This window comes from Rhynchophorus ferrugineus, unplaced genomic scaffold (assembly GCF_030347505.1).
Source record: "Rhynchophorus ferrugineus isolate W39M unplaced genomic scaffold, kcgeb_rfMv2 rfM7, whole genome shotgun sequence".
Classification (NCBI taxonomy): domain Eukaryota; kingdom Metazoa; phylum Arthropoda; class Insecta; order Coleoptera; family Curculionidae; genus Rhynchophorus; species Rhynchophorus ferrugineus.
The window spans coordinates 25,940,918-25,958,383 of NW_027472586.1; the positions used below are offsets into that span (position 1 = coordinate 25,940,918).

Below are 17,466 nucleotides of genomic sequence, written 5' to 3' on the forward strand. Positions count from 1 at the left end.
CAATTGGATCCACCACCAGAACCATTGTACTCATTGGTTTCAGGAATAGGAACAGATTCTATACACTTTTTGACACATATTCAACAATATAACAATTGCTTTCAAATGACTTCATTTGGGGCAACAAATGCAGTTCGGGAAAATTTTATGCCAACTTTCAAGGTATGTATTATAGCAGTTACTCATAATTATTTTAGCGAACAAAATTTTCTGTCACCAAAGTTAAGATGTGTTACTAATCTTCAATTTCTTAATCATTACGAAATATATCACTTAGTCATCATATTATATGGTGATTCAGTTTCAGTGACACTTTTATTATATTTTATATTTGATAGATATTAGTTAAAACTAAATATATACTTTTTAAGATCAAATATTATTTAAGTTTGATCATTGACAATCCATTAATTTATACCACACCATAATATTTTTTTTATTTACAGATACAAGGGCAAATATATCACAGAGCAGGTTCACTGTTACCAGTGTCAGATAGCGACAACAAATTCCTGCAAATTTATTTTATGGGCAATTCACCACAAGAAATTGATCTGCGTTGTGCACATAACAATTTAGTAAAAAGGTCTATTGTAGAACAATTACAAACTTTATTTCATCAACACAATCAATTGATTATATTGTTTAAAACTGCCCTGGATCTGATGCCATCCGATAATCACAAAATTGTAATCAGAGCTGATAAAACACCTGCAGGTCAACATACAAGACGTTTTAATGCACCAACTATTGATGAAGTTGCTATCGTTGTAGTTGGAGAAAACTTGGAATCCCGTGATATTGTTTTACATCGTCGGAATTTTCAATTACAACCTATAAAGGAAACACACCGCTCATATGATGCACTGCAATATCCCATTATATTTTGGCAAGGTGAAGATGGCTACGATTTATCAATAAAAATGATAAATCCCATTACAGGTAACTAAAATATTAGTTTAGCTATGGCGATAATATCTCAGTCACTATATTATGTATTTTAATTTTATATTTGAATGTTATTAAAACAAAATCTGTTTACAGGTTCTGAAACCAACAAAAAAGTCAGTTCAATGAACTATTATTCATACCGCCTAATGACTCGGGAAAATGCAGATAATCACATATTGAAATGTCGGCGATTATATCACAAATATGTTGATGACATGTATGTTAAAATTGAAACGGAGAGATTAACATTCATCAGGTTGAATCAAACCAAACTCCGATCTGAAGAGTATATTCACCTTCGAGATGCGATTAATACTGATGGAAATGCACAGAATGTCGGTCGGATGACTATTCTTCCAGCAACATACATCGGAAGCCCTCGGCATATGCACGAATATGCTCAAGATGCCATGTCGTATGTTCGTCATTATGGTACAGCAGATTTGTTCATCACATTTACATGCAATCCGCAATGGATAGAAATTAAGCAGGAGTTATTACCTGGGAAATCATCCATTGATCGTCATGATATTACAGCCAGAGTCTTTGGACAAAAGTTGAAATCTTTAATGAATTTCATCGTAAAACATAATGTGTTTGGTGAGACACGCTGCTGGATGTATTCTGTGGAGTGACAGAAACGAGGATTGCCACATGCACACATTTTGATTTGGTTGGTTGAAAAGATAAGGCCAAATGAAGTTGATGCAGTGATATCAGCTGAAATCCCTAATGTACAAGTAGATCCTGGATTGCATGAGGTAGTTATCAAAAACATGATACATGGTCCCTGTGGAACTCTTAATCAAAATTCACCGTGTATGATGGATGGTAAATGTTCAAAACGATATCGACGGACATTAATATCGGAAACAATTACTGGTAATGACGGTTATCCATTGTATCGTCGCAGATCGACAGCAGACAATGGAAAATCAACAATTGTCAAATTAAATCAACAAGATATTGAAATAGATAATCGTTGGATTGTTCCATATTCACCCATTTTATCAAAGACATTCAAAGCACACATCAACGTTGAATCTTGCCATTCAGTGAAATCGATTAAATACATTTGCAAATATGTAACCAAAGGGAGTGATATGGCTGTGATTGGAATTGGTGCAGAGAATTCTAATGATGAAGTTACCCAATACCAAATGGGCCGCTATGTCAGTAGTAATGAAGCAGTTTGGCGAATATTTTCTTTTCCTATTCATGAGAGACACCCTTCTGTTGTTCACTTAGCTGTGCATTTAGAAAATGGACAAAGAGTGTATTTTACAGCACAGAACGCAGTACAAAGAGCTGCTCAGCCACCATCTACTACATTAACCAGTTTTTTTGAGACATGCCAAAACGATGATTTCGCACAAACATTGCTATATTCTGAAATGCCAAAATATTATACCTGGAATCAATCCTCAAGGAGATTTATACGACGGAAACAAGGAAAACCAGTTCCAGGATATACAGATGTATATTCCACCGATGCGATTGGCCGGATTTATTCAGTACATCCAAGCAATGATGAATGTTTTTATTTACGACTGCTATTAGTCAATGTACGTGGCCCAACATCATTCCAACAGTTACGAACTGTTGATGGTGAATTGTGTGGATCCTACAGAGAAGCCTGTCAACGTTTGCAATTGCTTGAAAATGACGCTCATTGGGATCAAACTCTCAATGATGCTGTAATATCATCACACACTCATCAAATACGAACATTGTTTTCTATAATCATATCTACATGCTTCCCATCAAACGCAATTGATTTGTGGATGAAGTACAAAGATTATATGTGTGATGATATTTTGTATCAAATACGGAATAGAATGGGAAATCCAAATATACAAATCAGTGAAGAAATTTACAATGAAGCATTGATTTCAATTGAGGACATGTGCTTGATAATGTCAAACAAACTATTAATTCAATTAGGCCTGACCGCGCCCAATCGTCCAATGCATGACGCTTTTAACCAAGAGTTGCATCGAGAAAGACTGTATGATCTCAACGCTTTGAAAGAATAAATTCAAACAAATCTTCCACTGTTAAATGAACAACAGAAGTATGTATTTGAAACTCTTATGAAAGTAACAAATGATGAAACTGGAGGGATTTATTTCTTAGATGCACCTGGTGGTACAGGAAAAACTTTTTTTATTTCATTAATATTAGCAACAATTCGCTCACAAAATAAAATTGCACTTGCACTCGCTTCGTCGGGAATCGCAGCAACTTTGCTTGAAGGTGGTCGAACAGCCCATTCAGCACTAAAATTGCCATTAAATATGCAAAGCAATGAAACTCCAACCTGCAACGTTTCGAAGAACTCTGCAATGGCAAAGGTTTTGCAGCAATGTAAATTGATTGTTTGGGATGAATGCACGATGGCACATAAAAAATCTTTGGAGGCTTTAGACAGAACCTTAAAAGATCTACGTAGCAATAATAACCGATTTGGTGGTGCAATGATTTTATTAGCAGGAGATTTTCGTCAAACATTGCCAGTGATTCCACGATCAACGCCAGCTGATGAACTCAATGCATGTCTAAAGTCCTCCAATTTGTGGAAACATGTTAAAGTACTTCATTTAAGCAAGAATATGCGTGTCGAGTTGCAAAATGACCAATCTGGAAACATATTCTCTAAACAACTCATTGACATTGGTAATGGCAAATTTCCTATAGACATGTTGACGGCTTGCTTTTGCTATGACTATAAACAAGTCCCAGGGGCAATCATTAAGTGTTTGTGGTATTAATCTAGAAAACCCATGTTTCTCACATGGTCAATTGTATGTTGCCTGTTCCCGTGTTGGAAAACCATCAGATTTGTTTATCTATGCGCCAGGTAATCAAACAAAAAACATCGTATACCACAAAGCAATATAATGATAATAATAATAATAATTATGATTCACATGATTAACAATAAAGCGATTACTTACTTTTCAATCCTTATATATGTTTTATTTAATTATTTTTTATTCACAACGCCCTATCACCAGGGTGATGGTTCTGTTCAGGAGAATTTTTTAAAATACGTAGGCACAAAAACTGCCACATTACAAATCTTTTTGACAGGACGAAGTCTGTCGGGTCAGCTAGTATATATATATATATATATATATATATATATATATATATATATATTCTATAATATATATTCTAATATATATATATATATATATATATATATATATATATATATATATATATATATATATATATATATATATTTATTCGTGTTTAATATTGATATAAATAAATTCGCCTTTAAATTAAAAAAAAAAATCCCTTTCCCCGACTCATTGTTATTACTAAGTAAACAAACTATAACAGTCGATATACTTTATAAGTGAATACAATGCGTAAGAAAATAAATATTATTTTTCCTCATTTCTCCTCTTCCGTATTTTTAATTTTCGACAGCTTAAGAGAACCTTCGTAAAAGTAATACCTTTAAAGTTTAGTGGCCTGTTCCTAGTTCTTTTAAAAATCTCTTTGAATTCAAGAAAATACATTGAAGTGCCCAGAGCGCTCATGCATTCAATTTAGTTCAAGCTGGAAAATTACAAAAACTATTTGAATTAAGTCGATAATTCGGTTAAGAGTTTCTGTAAGAATAAAACGTAATTGGACTTACTCCACCGTAGTGAAGTCGGACGTATTTTCCGAGTAATAAAATAAATTGTCAAAAATTTAATATTCAGTCGTTCACAGAAACCTGATATAACTTTGTTTCCAATGCTTAGTTAGCCAGCTTGAATGTTTAACATGTATAATACACTAGATGATATTTTATATGATGCGGCAAATATTCACTCATTTGGCATATATACATTATTGAGGAATAAGTGATTTCAGCTTAATTTTATTGAATGAATGATTTCTATAAATGAAATTTCTAATGAATTTTACAATAAAAAAAATACTAACTCGTTTTTTAAAATGATGAAATATTGTTGCCATTTGTAGCACCATTCTATAGTTGGTGAAACTTCTCCAGACCTCGACCACTATTTTTTCACAAATTATTGTCTTGAGTGCTCCATTTTCCATTGCTTGTAATCATTCGTTCTAAAAAATTTTTACAAAAAAAAATAAACCGGCTTTAAAAAATAATTAAGGAACTAACTAAAAAGTAAAAAATAATAAAACTTGGACTTTTAACACAAAAACTAAATGATTTCAGCTTATTGAATGAATATATACATGAAATCACTAATGAATTTTACTATAGAAAAAAAATTACAAACCCGTTTTTTAAAATGATGAAATATTGTTGCCATTTGTAGCATCAAACTTTTAACACAAAAAAAAAAACGTTTTAAAATAAAATATGTACGTAATAATCGTAGTAATAACTAAAAATTAGTTTGACGTCGGTGCCAAACAATACAAAAATAATAATATAATTTTATGTCATAAACACAAAATTAAATTAGGAACAAAACAAATCAAATTTAACATAACTCTTTGGCCTCGGTACCGACATCAAACTGATTATTATTTAATTATTACAAGGATTATTACCTGCATGTTTTATTTTAAAACCTTTTCTTTGTGTTAAAAGTTTAGGTTTGCTTATTTCTTCTTTTTAGTGAGTTCCTTATTTATTTTTTGAACTTCGTGTAACTTTTTTTCTAAAAATATTCTATTTTTCTCATTTTAGTGTTAGATATTACAATGGATAGCCCAAGTAAAAGCATAGCCCGTATGAGAAACAATAGGAATATAGAAAGAATGATTGGAAAAAAGGTATGTTTTAGGCCCTGGAGCCCGCTACACAGCCTAGGTTATTTGACAAATGTTCCAATCAAACTGGAATAAACAAAAGTTGCTGCCCTGTTAGGAATTGAACCCGCGACCTCCAACTATTACACCGTAGGAACATTTGCTTATCATATTTCTACGACCTCTCATATGATATGGATAGTGCTTATAAAGCAAACTGAATGGCTTTTACACTGAATTACTTCCGATATTTCATCACATCAGTTGAGCAGTAACATTATACCGAAATATATTATCTGATTATTTTAGATAAAAAATATGTGAAAACACTGTATGTGCCTTTGAAATTTGAGGTTTTTCCTCAATTTACCCCCCTACAACCATCATATCCTAACTTGGTTCCAATGGAACTTTCGAACAAAAAAATAAATTTGGAAATTGGTCCAAAATTAACGGAGAAATCGGCGAACATACATTAAAAAAAGATATACAGCCGAGCATAGAACCCCCTTCTTTTTAGTCGGTTTAAAGTGACTCGATTTAGTCTGGTTTCAGTAGCAATTCGTCAATCGAATCTTCACCCATTACATTTCTCACTGATTTTATACCATTATCGATCTTCTTTTGATATGCCGTCTTATATCAATCGTTTAAAAACCTTTTACGGTCGATATTCAATTCAATAGCGATATAACGTATGAAATTCATCTTTAGTATTCCAATTAGCGGGTCAAAAAAGAACAAATCACTCTGACCTATGGATTTATTTTCCATTTTGTAAGTATGATAGTATACCTGCTGCTTCTGCATATTCAAATTATGCAGATTATAAATATGCTCTTAATGTCATAGTATTTTTATTACTATCTTCATTAAGATTGTTAAAAAAATTAAAAAAGAATCAAAAGAGTATATATAATAATTTATAGAAAAACACCTAAATGTACATAATAAACAAGTTGCAAGCGAGCTTCTGTAAACTGCCTTATATGGTTATAAAAGTAACGAAATAATATTATATATATATATATATATATATATATATATATATATATATATATATATACATATATACGTATGTATACATATTTCTTCTATATATTTACATATAAGCTTAAATAAACATATAGGACGACAAATTATTATTAGTCGACTAAAGTACTCGCGACTGAAAATAATAGTAACAAATAATAATTCGAATAAACTAGTCATGACTGAAACTAGTCCAAAAGTAGTCGAAAGAAACTAGTCGACTGAAAGTAATTGAAAGAGACAGTCGATAGCAAAAGATAGTTAATGACTAAACAATAGATGGTCATTCTATTGTGTATATCACATTCAATTAAATCAAGATGAATTATATTTCTCTGTAACGGGTTTTATATATTTATTTGAAAAACAATACTGGCAAATTTATAAATAGGCTCTTTAAATAAAATGACAGTTCAAACAAAACCTTCCTGGAAAAAAATCTTAATAATGAAACAATATTGTGTGTTGTTTGTTAATTTAGATCCAGAAACTATGAAATTGAAATTTACATAAATAGACAAATATGAATGCTTGACTTTATAAAATAATTAAAAACATTTAAGTGAAAAATAAGGCGTATAATTGTGGTTACTTTCAATCAATACTAATTATTATAACAGCTTTAGTTCCAGAATGACTGACAAATCTCAAGTAAAGCTTTGTAAAATTGATCTCGATTAAAAATATTTTATAGACGTATAATGCTTAAAACATTACTTTCATTTATTATAATTATTTAAATTTGGTATTTTAGGTGTTTATTTTAAAATTAAACTTTGCATCCAAAACATATTTAGATTATTCAATACAGTCTATTTAAAATAGAAATGAACTCACGTCATCTGAGTTGATGACATCGAAACGATCTGCTCTGAGTTTTAGTTAATTTTGGCTATGAGGTATAACAACATTCTGATCTAAATGAAATAATTAAACTGCCATAAATTAAAAATTTTATTATTTAATTAAAAACTACTATTATAAAATATAATTTATTGTAACATAATTAAAAACAGTACATCTAATGCATATATTATCAAAGAACTGAAGACTAAAATTAATTATACAGTTATTATAGTTTATATATTAGGGTTGTTTATTATTATATTTACATTATAATGTTTCCCATACAATCTATGAGTTGAGTTCAAAGCACTTATTTTTATATATTGGTATCCTCTGGAGGTCTAATCCACCTAATTAACCAGTTATATATCCAAGTAATATGTTTCACTTGCATCATAGTGCCTTGTACATTTAGTTCTCACTTCCTTCGGTACAGTGTTTCTTTGTAAAGTAATTTTGACATAACTCTATTTCTCCTTAGTTTGTTATGTTAATAGCTGTATACATATTTCTTAATAAAGCTATATTTAATCACTGCATTCTTCGTAATGCATTTGCCATATCTGCAAAACAATTAGTATACTTTCCCTTCTCGCACATTTCAATCTGTGCCCATATAACTTTCACACTATACAATAAGATTTCTTACAGTTATTGTATATTAATTATATTGCACCTTCAGAAATGTAGAAAATTTCGTTAAAGTGAATAACTAAAATGTTAATTTCAAATATATCTAACATTTATTCATAATTTCATTATTTATAAAATTCTTTTTCAATATGCTTGATCGAGTTCATCCAAACTGAAGAGGTTGTTAAGCATTCCTGTTTCCCACATAAAGAACAATATATCTGCAATGAACTTTTAAAAAATCTTATGACTAATAAAACCTAATCAACTTTTGTTGTCTTAACACAATTTTTATTACCATCTTGCCATAAGTGACCTTTGGGTATATTGGTCCTCTTCTGAAATAATTATGTCTCATCTAAATACACATATTGATATAATAAGTATTTCTTGATTTTATTATATGTTTTTGAAAACTGTATTCTTTTAAAAGCAATGTGTGGAATTTCTATTAGACATCTTCGTAGGTTATCTATACACCATTTAAATCCTATACTACCTAACAATCTATGAAAGGATGTTCTGTATCCCTCAAAGAGCTGGATATCTTATAGCTTTCTATGGATGCTTTTCAGATTAACAGTTTTCTCTGAAATAATTGTATTAAATTAAGTTTATGTTCAAAAAACTACTCACTGATTTTATAGATGTCATATATTTGATCTCTGATATAGCTATCTTGATTCGTCAACCTATTAGTATAAGGACCTAAGGACGGTCTCTTTGCGGTGATTCTAAGATTATATTTTTTATTTTTTAGATATTTCAGTGACTCTGTCCATACTAACATTTAGTGCAACTGCAATACTCAAATATATATTCAATAAAAACCGCAGCAAATTATTAATTATCTAATCTCACCGGTAATTTTTCACTCTATTATCTCGTTCCTGTTCGAGGTAAATGATTAGAAACGCAATCTGTTCTTTCTGGATTCGGCATTTTGAAGCAGAGTAATAATAAGCAGCGATTCAAAATTTATCAGAACAAGCAAAGCGTTCGGATAAAGTTTGCCGGTTTATAAACACATAATAACTAAAACTATTTTTGTAACTTAAAAAGGAACATTTTTGTATTTTGGGATTTATAACCTGTAGTAATTATAATTAATATTTTGAAGAATTTTGCAGACGCTTGACAACCGGACGACTTTGAATTTTGCAGACGCTTGACAACCGGACGACTTTGGCAGGATGATTCGGTTAGGTGTTCGAACTTGTCTGACAGCTATATTGCTTTTTTAAATATAATAATAAGGAAAATATTGTCTGACTGCTATTTTGAATATACTATGTATAAGTTTTAATATTAAGAAAAGTAATATAAAAAATTGCCTTTCTAACTTACCTTTAACGTGAAATTTACTCTTGTTTCCAATAATAACAATATGTTAAACTTGATTATAATACAGATATATCGAAGTACCTCATATAATACTAAACCCTCAGTACAGGTAATTTACATTGTTTATATTTCCTCTTTTAGCCCATTATGCTATTGTTATAAGACCATAATAATAAAAGTCCATATGTTATCTTAACAATTACGTTATCGTCTTCAATGTAGCTTACTGCGCTATAATGTATCTGTGCGAAAGTTTTCGAAACTCTACTTTTATTATAAATCAACTGATAGCAATACCCTCGAAATATGTTCGCTGATTTTAGAGTATGTCTGTTTCGGAATAAGTATAATATTTTGAAGATAACTTTTCACTTGTCATTGATGCTATACAAGTTATGTTAAAGCACTGATATTAATAAAGTTGAAAGCATTTTTATTATAATTTCGTTCGCTTTTGTCGACTAACGACATATACAGGCTTGCATATCCACCAACATATATCTTACGAAACTGGAGTCAGCTACGCTTACATATATAAAAATGTTCTTGTTCGGAAGAATGCTCCTCAAGGTATAGCATACTTTTGTGCTACGCGAGACGCAATATCATAATTCTCTTTCATATTTCGCCATGGACATATGCTCATTCAAAGAATAAGCTGAAACAAGAAAATAAAAATGGGAAAGGAGAGAAATTTTAATCTTAACTCAACAAAGTTGCAGCCCAGGAAAGTAAATGTAATATATCTTAAAAAGTGGGGGGCGGAAAGAAGGAAAGAAAAGACACTAATGTTAAGAACAGTATTGCAATTCTCTTGACATTAAACTCATCTTAATTTAGTCAATATAATGCTAATAGAAAGTAACCATTAATTTAAATATGAAGGACAAGTAGAACTACTTGTGGGTGTGATTGAAAGACCATGAGAAAGACTGGATACAGAACTTTAATTGTAGACTGTGGACCATAGAACATACGCAGATAATTCTGAAACTCGAAATGTCTGGACATTAGTGTTGCCAAAAACGTTTTTTAACCAAAACTGAGCTAGGACTTAATAAGTATAATTTATTTTACAATTTATTGTCATTAATTCATTAATAAAGTTACTTATTTTAAAAATTTACTGCTTGGTTGGGACAGCCTGTAATCGGTGTACACCACTCGGAGGCTTCCTGCTATTTAGTATAACAGCCAACAATCTCAAAACATTGTTCTTAAATTTTAAATAAAATTAGATAGACTCACCGAAGCCTCTACTGACCATTTCTTAAATAAATAGAACTGAACATTTAACATTAGATATTTGTTCCGAAACACTCATTACACGGTAGAAATTTATTCCGACAAAATATTTTAGTTTGAATGTGTGCTTCCTTGGAACTGAATTTTTTCGAGCGAAAACTGTTCCCGTCAACATTCAGATTGATGCTGATGGAAAAAGCTTTAAGTTTGTCTTGACTGATGGTGTATTTTCGAGGATGGCACAATTTTGAAACTTTTTTCTTTTAAACTACTTTTTCTTTTAGGCGTTTTTAACAAATGATGTTACATTATAATACATTTGATGAACGTTGGTTGCTAGGTAAGGAGAAAGTTTTTCGATGAAAAAAGCTACTCACAGGGTTCTTTTTGGAGACGTCTCTCCTTATGTTTTTCTAACTAAATTTAATTGAATATTAGTCAAATAATATCAGTTAAGAAATGACAAGCAATATTTTTAGTACTATTTATATTTCGGGAATTAGCAACACTGTTGTAATGTCAGTTCATCTTCCGTTTCTATCGTAAAGACAATTTTGACGATATACGCACTCAGAACATTTTGTCGCACGGACGCTGTTTGTTTATTTTATATTTGATTGAAAGTTTCGCCTCGGTAAAAAAATGGAACTAAATCGTGAATATTTTCGTGCGATTATTTTTTACGATTTTCGACGTGGATTATCACAACAAGAGTGCAGCAGTCAACTTAATTTGACTTTTGGCGATGAAGCTCCATCAAAAACCATCGTGTATCGCTGGTTTAGCGAATTCAATCGTGGTGATAGTTCGCTGTCCGACGAGTTTCGTGAAGGTCATCCAAAATCGGCTGCTGTGCCAGAAATCATCGATGCTGCATGCGAAATGATTAAACAAGATCGTCATGCCATCTATTATGAGATTGGAGTATCTTTTAGCATTAGTTCCACCAGCATATATGCGATATTACATGAACACTTAGCTGTGCGAAAGATATGTTCGCGTTGGATCCCACACAATTTGACAATCGCTCAAAAAAAGGCTCGTGTCGTTTGGTGCAAAGAAATGCTTAAGAAGTTCAATCGCGGTGCTTCGAAAGACGTTTATAAAATCGTGACAGGTGACGAATCCTGTATATCTTCGTATGAGCTCGAAGGTAAGAAGCAGTCTACTGTGTGAGTGTTCCAAGACGAACTAATTCCAACAAAGGTTATTCGCGCATGAAACATTTCAAAGGAAATGGTGCCCTGTTTCTTCGGGAAAACTGATCATATTGCAACAGTGCCTCTATAGAATCGTAGAACAATAAATTCTGATTGATACACAACCACTTGTTTACCAGAAGTTTTCGGTGAAATAAGGGAAAAAACAAGAGACGCCGGATTGTTCTTCATTATGACAAAGCGATCTGTCACGAATCAGCCTAATCAATCAAATAAACCTAATAATAAGATTATTAGATCATTCAAAATACCGAATTGATGGGTCACCCGCCGTAGAGCCCTGATTTGGCACCCAATGATTTCTCTTTGTTCCCATCCAAACTGCGTGCTCAGCGATTTTCATCGCTCGAAGAAGCTATCGAAGCGTTCAAAAATCATGTTTTGAAGATACCTCATTCGAAATGGAATAAATGCTTTGAAAATTAGTTTAAGCTTACGCAAAAGTGTAGAGATCATCGTGGCGAGTACTTGGAAAAACAATAAAAATATATTCGCAGCTTAATTATTTGTTTTTTTCTCTTCCCCAAAATTAAAATAGTCACTCTCGTATATATATATATATATATATATATATATATATATATATATATATATATACAATAAAATAGAAATACCATCAGTGATTATAAATAGATCACATATGCTAATTGCTTGCTTCCAATATCATAGAGATGGATAGCTGTTACAAGCGTTTGCGAAAACCTCGTCTAATTGCGTTGGAACGATATCGTCCACTATGAACTACTTTTTGTTGATCAAGTAATTCATATGATGGTAGTTCAAATATGATGGAGACAAACGCATGTTTCACGCGCGTGCTACGACTACGAGTGAATGTCAAGTGCCGACCGCCGTAGCGCAACTTATTTCGTTTTTTAGTGTGGGACGGCGTTAAAAAATGGATTTTTTTCTACGTTTGCGAAATCTATTAGATAATGAGCGCCTGAGTAGGGCTGCCGTGTTTAAATGGGCCAAAACATTTAAGGATGACCGCGAGACCGTCGAGAATGAGCTGCGCAGAACAACTCATTTTGAAGAACCGTTTCAACCTTCTGAAAATGCACGTGAAATGCGCTTATCGCTCGAAACGAAGGAGCATTCCAGCACGAAGTGCGATTCTTGTCCAAGATATCGCGCCCTCATACCGCGCGATTCACGCTCGATATAATATCCGAATTAGGGTGGGAGGTACCGGAACACCCCCCTACAGCCAGAATTTATCATCCTGCGGCTACCACATGTTTGAACTAATGATAGAAGCCCTTGGAGTTCAAAGATTCGACGCCGATGACGAGGTAGAGGAGTTCGTGCGCACAGGCTGTCCGAGTTGCCTAAGAAATTCTTCGATATCGACATTAAAAAACTTCCGGAAAGATGGACAATATGCGTAACTAGTGAGAGGAAATACCCAAGAAAACTGTAAATTTTTGTAAATGTTTTCAATAGAAAATAAACGTGTAATTGTATTTGTCTCGATCATATATGAATCACCCTCATATTTAACTCTACTGTGGAAAACTAGAGATTGCGAGAGGCAATATAAAGAAAATAGTCCGAATTGAATAATAGGAAAGATGTTGTCAGCATTATGATGAACTGGTACACCAACACATACTTGCAATAGGAATGGTATTAAAAACCACATTTAAAATTTTAATTTCGATTAAAACAAAATATATTGATGTTTCATAAAGTGATCACCAGAAGAGTAATCTTAATACAACCAACACTTTGCAGTAAATCCCGACACCAATATAGACATGCGACCTCCAAGGCTGACAAGGAAATTATTTACACTTATGTCAATAACAATAAATTAAACTTATAAAATAAAACATCGTTCGTTTATCCCACTTTTGTAAAGAAATGAAAACATATATTATGTAATAATATAATGCATTATAACTTTTCGTATTATTGAAACCATTATATCTTGAGATACATTTAATACTAAACATTATAAAGATATAAATCATATTAATCACTCCATTAGTTCGTTTATTATTCTCTTATCCGTATTGAATATTAATTCTCCAAGCACTGTATCTATTGAGTACAATAATCCTCCTTTGACGCTTTGATTTAAGGCTCTTTGTTGGAATTTATTAATGTTGAAGTAATAAAAGGTTTTTTCGCCTTAACTCAAACGAATCCCGTTAAGTTTTTAACTGAAACGTTATCTTTATAGCTTCAAGAGCGAACAATTTAGATTAAAAGGCTTGCAGACTTAATATAAATGCAAATTGCCGCTCAGTATTTTTACCAAATAAAATAGTAAACAAAATTTAATGCTTCAGGAGGATGGTGTTGTATATCTTATTATTCGTTTAAACAAGTATATCACTATGTAGGCAATGATGGGGTATTATGTTTAACAAATTTATAACTTACTGCTATAATCGGTGCCTCTGGTAAGATTACAGCGTCGTTGACAAAAACTAGCTTGTCTAGATCTCACCAACGCATTAACCGAAGAGTGCTCACATGAGCAGCAGGAGTAAATTGAAACGCAGTAGCCTTTCATTGCAATTTTTCTAGCTCTTCGGATCATTGATATATGAAACACGATTTTCAAAAAAAAAATACACCGATGGTATGCATAGATTGCTGGATGGTTCGAATATTAGGTGCTTGCATGTATTTTTATAAATTGTTCACCATAAAAAGGTATTTATTAAAAAAAATTGATACAATATATACTAATCATAATAATTCAATGGATTCATAATAATTCATCTGATACACTTTCTCATTTTCTTAGCAGTTTTCGCAGACTCTTTACGTCACAGAAAACTCACGAAGTCTTTTAAACATGTAAATATCTGGAGATAGTCGATAGTTACAATGATGTCTTGAAGGTCCTTTGAAAGCTTGAAGAGGGGTTTCGTCTAATAAGTTGTTGAAACTGAAACCGACAATGGAGATATGAGATTAACATAATATACATAATTTACAGAACTGTGTGATGGGTTTCAGCAACATATTTCTTCATATTAAAACAGGGTTTTTTTAAGGCTCATTAGTTAACGTTTAACCCTGAATAACTCAATGGTATTAATTAAAAACTATTATTTTATATAGAGAAATGTGAAAACTATGTTCTCTTTATTAAATCATCATTAATTATGGATCGATTTTCAAAACTCTTTTTTTAGTCGAAAGAGTTCACTTCCTAAGTGGTCTCGTTGAAACCAATTCAGCATGGGGGAAAGAAGGGGGATTGCGAACCGAAGTAACACCTCAAATTTTAGAGGCACGTACAATGTTTTCACATATTTTTTGTCTAAAATAATCAGATATTTGGGTATAATGTTATTGCTGAATTGATGCGACGAACAGTTGGAAGTAGTTCAGTGTAAGAACCCAGTCGGATTGCTTCTCTTTATGCATATTGCACTATTCATCGCATATGAGCAATTGTAGAAATGTGGTAGGCAAATGCATCTATAGTGTAATCGTTCGAAAGTTAACCCCACAGGCGGAGGTCGCGTTAGTTTCCCAACAGGGCAGCAACTTTTTTGTTCCAGTTTGATTGTATCATTTGTTAAATCACCTAGACTAAGTCGCGGACCCCAGGGCCTGAAAAGTTCCTTATTTTCAATCATTGTTTCTATGTCCCATTTATTTATTGATCAGTTTGAAGTCGGTGCCGAGCCTAAACAATACAAAAATAATAATATAATTTTGTAACATCTATAGAAAACTAAATTACGAACAAAACAAATATAATTTTTTACTCGTGCCGACTTCAACGTGATTGGTTGGTAGTAGTAAAAATAATATTGTAAATAGAAAAATAGGTTTAACTAAGTATTAAGCTGAATTATGTGTATATATTAGAATTTGAAATATGTGTAGTAGATAGATTAAATAAGTTTTTTGATTTTTATTTATTTCTAAGTTACTATAAGGTCTCCTTTTACCAACCAGAAGTTAAGATCTGGACTGGACCTACAGTTAAACGTGAGCTCTGAGCCACGGTCCTCGGCATTAATCCTACCGATTGACATGTGACCAACTTTAGAATTTATCCCAGAAGACATCGGGTCTTATCCGTGACTGTGATCATTTTCCTTATCGGATTTTGCACTTTTGTATAGGACAATGACAATGATAATCAATCACAAACATAAATTTACGACAATGCCCAGCAGGATTCGAATCTGCTTCTATTGCAACCGTAGCAGGAATGTCCTGTCGCCTTTACCACTGCGCCACCAAGCCGGCTTAGTTACTTATTATGAGGTTTATTATGTACTTATTTGATTTTAAAACTTTTTTTTCTGCTAAAATTCTAAGTTTGCTAATTAAACTTATCACCGTATTTATTTTTTGAAGTCAATTTTTTTTTGTTAAAAATATATTTAGCTATAAATAATACACATTTTTCACTTCTTTGGCAATAAATTGTATGAAGTCAATTTTTTTTTGTTAAAAATATATTTAGCTATAAATAATACACATTTTTCACTTCTTTGGCAATAAATTGTAGTGCAACTTATCACCGTATTTATTTTTTGAAGTCAATTTTTTTTGTTTATGAATGAGTTTATTGGAGACCTGAATAATATAGTCGGCAATAACAACAAATTTCTTATTATATACGATTATTATGACACACACCCAAATTCCACTTTGATACCAATCTCTAACTAAAAAGCACAGACGAAGGGGGCAAATAAAAAGCCTGTTTCAGCTTTTTATGGGTAAAATGTTTTCTGTTTACCCCTATGTTCGTGGTCCAGGTACTGGACCATTACCATCTATTTAATGATGACAGAGCCGAAAAGGGTCGTTATCCAAATACACCTTTTATAATCATGGATGTGTATAACGTGTAATACGCTTCATATAATGCGATGCTTTTGCTAAAATAATGCAAACAAAATTACATCATTATGGATGAAGTTCGTGCACCAGTTATGTTATTAAAATGTTTTATGGAATCTAACATTTTACAGCAATATAAATCTACTGAATTATATTTTGCAATGATCTTATAACAGGTCAATTTAAAAGTTTCCGGCCTACCAAAGTAAAACACATTTTCTTGGCAAAATTATTTTTTTCTATTAAACATAATTACCGTCAAGGGCGATTCACTGATTATAGCGATCCTCCAACTTTTCGATACCATTTTTATAGTACGATTTGCCCTTTGCCTCAAAATAGACCTCAGTTTCGGCAATCACCTCTTCATTCAACGAAAATTTGTTCCGAGCGAGTAATCCGTTGAGATCTGAGAAAAGGAAATAATAGCTGGGGATCAGATCTGGAGAATATGGTGGATGAGGAAGCATTTCGAAGCTAGATTCATTTTCACTGACTTGTGATACGGTGCATTGTCTTGGTGAAGCAATACTTTCTTTTATTCAAATGCGACCGTTTTTCGTCGATTTCGTCTTCAAACGGTCCAATAATGCTATGTAATAGTCACTGTTGTTGGTCC

At 32.1% G+C, this 17,466-nt stretch overlaps 2 protein-coding genes across 3 annotated transcripts in view; both read left to right on the top strand.

Moving 5' to 3' along the window:
• Positions 1–17,466, top strand: part of NPFR (Neuropeptide F receptor) — a 245,932-nt gene that overhangs the window by 198,384 nt on the left and 30,082 nt on the right. The gene's annotated exons all lie outside the window — the stretch shown is intronic.
• LOC143199884 (uncharacterized) lies at positions 413–14,248 on the top strand. Its single transcript, XM_076410004.1, has 5 exons — positions 413–942; positions 1,045–1,168; positions 12,969–13,081; positions 13,146–13,320; positions 14,206–14,248. Exons 1-5 carry the CDS (start codon positions 528–530, stop codon positions 14,246–14,248), a joined length of 870 nt encoding a protein of 289 aa, XP_076266119.1. The 5' UTR covers positions 413–527.

What these genes read in the sequence shown, in the direction of transcription:
- LOC143199884 (XM_076410004.1), top strand. Translation starts at nt 528, where the DNA reads ATGGGCAATTCACCACAAGAAATTGATCTGCGTTGTGCACATAACAAT. An exon ending in CACAAATATGTTGATGACAT is followed by an intron (nt 1,169 to 12,968) that starts GTATGTTAAAAT and finishes GCGCCTGAGTAG; the next exon opens with GGCTGCCGTGTTTAAATGGG. An exon ending in GCCGATGACGAGGTAGAGGA is followed by an intron (nt 13,321 to 14,205) that starts GTTCGTGCGCAC and finishes TTATCTTTATAG; the next exon opens with CTTCAAGAGCGAACAATTTA.